General features: G+C 60.9%; 1 protein-coding gene across 1 annotated transcript; it reads right to left on the bottom strand.

Moving 5' to 3' along the window:
* Positions 1–102: 102 nt before the first annotated feature.
* Positions 103–1684, bottom strand: LOC104623388 (RUN and SH3 domain-containing protein 1-like; the record flags this gene model as incomplete). The annotated part of the gene is made up of 1 exon (XM_010290464.1): positions 103–1684. A coding segment is annotated over exon 1 (1582 nt), but the record flags the coding sequence as incomplete, so codon positions are not given.
* Between the last annotated feature and the right edge of the window lie 578 nt (positions 1685–2262).

Raw genomic sequence — 2262 nt, forward strand, 5'->3', positions numbered from 1 at the left:
ATGGCTGCCACACCAAAGCCTGCAGCTTCCCCTTGCCCCACTCAAGTCCTTAAAGGGTGACACCCCTGCACCCAGCCCAGAAGAGGGGCCCCAAACTCTTACCCTCCTTGCAGGTCTGATCTCCTCTCTTGACCGTCCCTGGCACCCAAGGGTTCCCATGAGGTCCCCTGAGCCTCCAAACCAGGACATCTTTATCACAACCAGAGCCCAAGCCCTTCTCTCCTGGGAGGCAGCTTTGCGGTGGCAGCCCCCCTTCATCTGTGTCCCCCAGCCGTCCTTCTGCAATGGGCTGCAGTCCCAGTCTGGATCTTCTCCTCTTTGGCTGGTGGCTTTCCATAGGTGCCAGCAAGTGTACACCCAGAGGCATGGGTGGCATCCAGCCTGAGCTGTCACTGCCTACGGCCATCTCAAGGGGTGCGGATGGGTGCTGAGATGCCTCCGGCTCTGACTGCTTGCCAGCTGGCGGGCCCTTGGGCTTGTTGGAGGCACTGCGGTACCGCAGCTCCTTGAATGTGGTCACCTCTCTCTGCCTGGAGCTAGGCGGTTTCACCGGCCAGTCGTGCTGGAGCTGGGGCCGGGCTGGCTCCTGGCCCGTGATGCTGGAGAGCAGCTCACTGGGGGGTGGCAGCTCTGTGTCAGGCGAGAATACAATCAGCCAGTCACTCCGGTCAGCCCTGGCCTGGGCAAGGGCAGGCCCAGCAGCATTCCTCTTCCTCTTCTGGGCAAGCTCATGGAATGATGTGATGGTCTTCTTGCCTGTGTCTCTGCAGAGGTCACCTGAGCTGGGCTCCGGCTCCGCTGGCTGCACGGGCAGGAGTGGCTGCTCTGCTCTGTGTGCATTGAGAACCTGCAGCCATCTCCGGGGCCGGGGCGGCACAGGCGGGGGGACGCTGCCAGCCCGGGGCCGTGGCTCAGGAGCACTGCTCAGACCAGGATCCTCCCGTCCTGGCACAGGCGGTGCCAGAGATGGAGCATCAGGGTTGGGGAGGGAGTTGCAGTTAGGGTCTAGATTTGCACAGATGCCGATGGTCTCCTGCGCTGCCACACTGGGAGAGGTCTCATCGCACTGGGAGTCAAGTGAGGTGCTGCTGCAGAGGCTGTCTGGGCTTTCTCCAGCCAGGGTGTCCAATCTCTGGAGCACTGGGGGGTTGAGGTTGGCATCTCTTCCATCACATGTCCTACTTTGGTCAGCCAACAACTGTCCATCCCGGGTGTCTTCTATGGGAATGACGTTGGGCTGATTTTCAGGAGATTGGGACTCTTCTCTGGAGAGGACCTTGCAATACACAGAAACTGGGGAGTCATCCAAGCTGAAATCTGAGCAGCTACTGACGGAGGAGGAGGAGGAGGAAGCTAGATCACAAGGGGGATCACAAGGGGAAGCCACCTCCTCCCCAATATGCGGGCAGGGGAAATCTTCCTGAGCTGCCTGGTTCTGGAGACCCAACGTAACCAGCTGCTGAGTGTGGGACTCGCAACACCGGCATTTCAAGGAGGGATTGTTGGAATTAGCATCCACTTGCTCACAGCTCGGGCAGTCACTGCAACTGGTCTGGTCTCCTCCACCCATGGAGGCAGAGGTCTCTTGGAGCTCTGGGTGCCGGGAGAGGTGCAGCCCCAGGGAGATGTGCTGCAGGTGGATGTGGTTGAGGTTGCACAGCAGGCCTTTCTTCGGAGCCAGCATGATGCTGCCTCACTGGTAGCGCCTGGGCTCCTTGCAGAGCCCCACAGCTCCTCTCTTCAGACCATCCAGCTCCCTGTAAACATCAAACACCCTTTCAGTCGGCAGGGGAGAACGCAGCAGCACAAACCTAGAGAGGAACGGATAGGGTGAGAGGGAGGGTGGTGACCTTGCAGCAGCCACCGAGCAGGGAAGGGCCAGCTGCAGGAACCAGCGTGAAGGCCTGTGAGTTCAGAGACAGGAATAAACCCAGCAGAGAAGGGCTGCCCCACAGCTCCCCACTGAGCTCGGGCCTGTCTGGCCAGGCCAGGGACTGCAGCTGGTTGCTGGTGGCCGGGGAGCTGGTGGCTGATGCCCGGAGCATGACCCGAGCACTGGTCTGAGGAAGCTCTGGCCAGTCCAGGCATCTGCAGGGCTGAATCCCTCTGATAGGTCTCAGTGGTTGGGAGCAGCTCAGATGCCATCAAGGAGAAAATGCCCTTGAAACCTCAGCCACAGAGCCCCTGGGCAAGGGAGGGTGGCACTGCCAGCGCCCTCGGCCCAGGGCACAGCCAGCCAAAGGCGGGGGCGAGGAGACGCCC

Source organism: Phaethon lepturus, unplaced genomic scaffold (genome assembly GCF_000687285.1).
Source record: "Phaethon lepturus isolate BGI_N335 unplaced genomic scaffold, ASM68728v1 Scaffold23317, whole genome shotgun sequence".
In the NCBI taxonomy this organism is placed as follows: Eukaryota; Metazoa; Chordata; class Aves; order Phaethontiformes; family Phaethontidae; genus Phaethon; species Phaethon lepturus.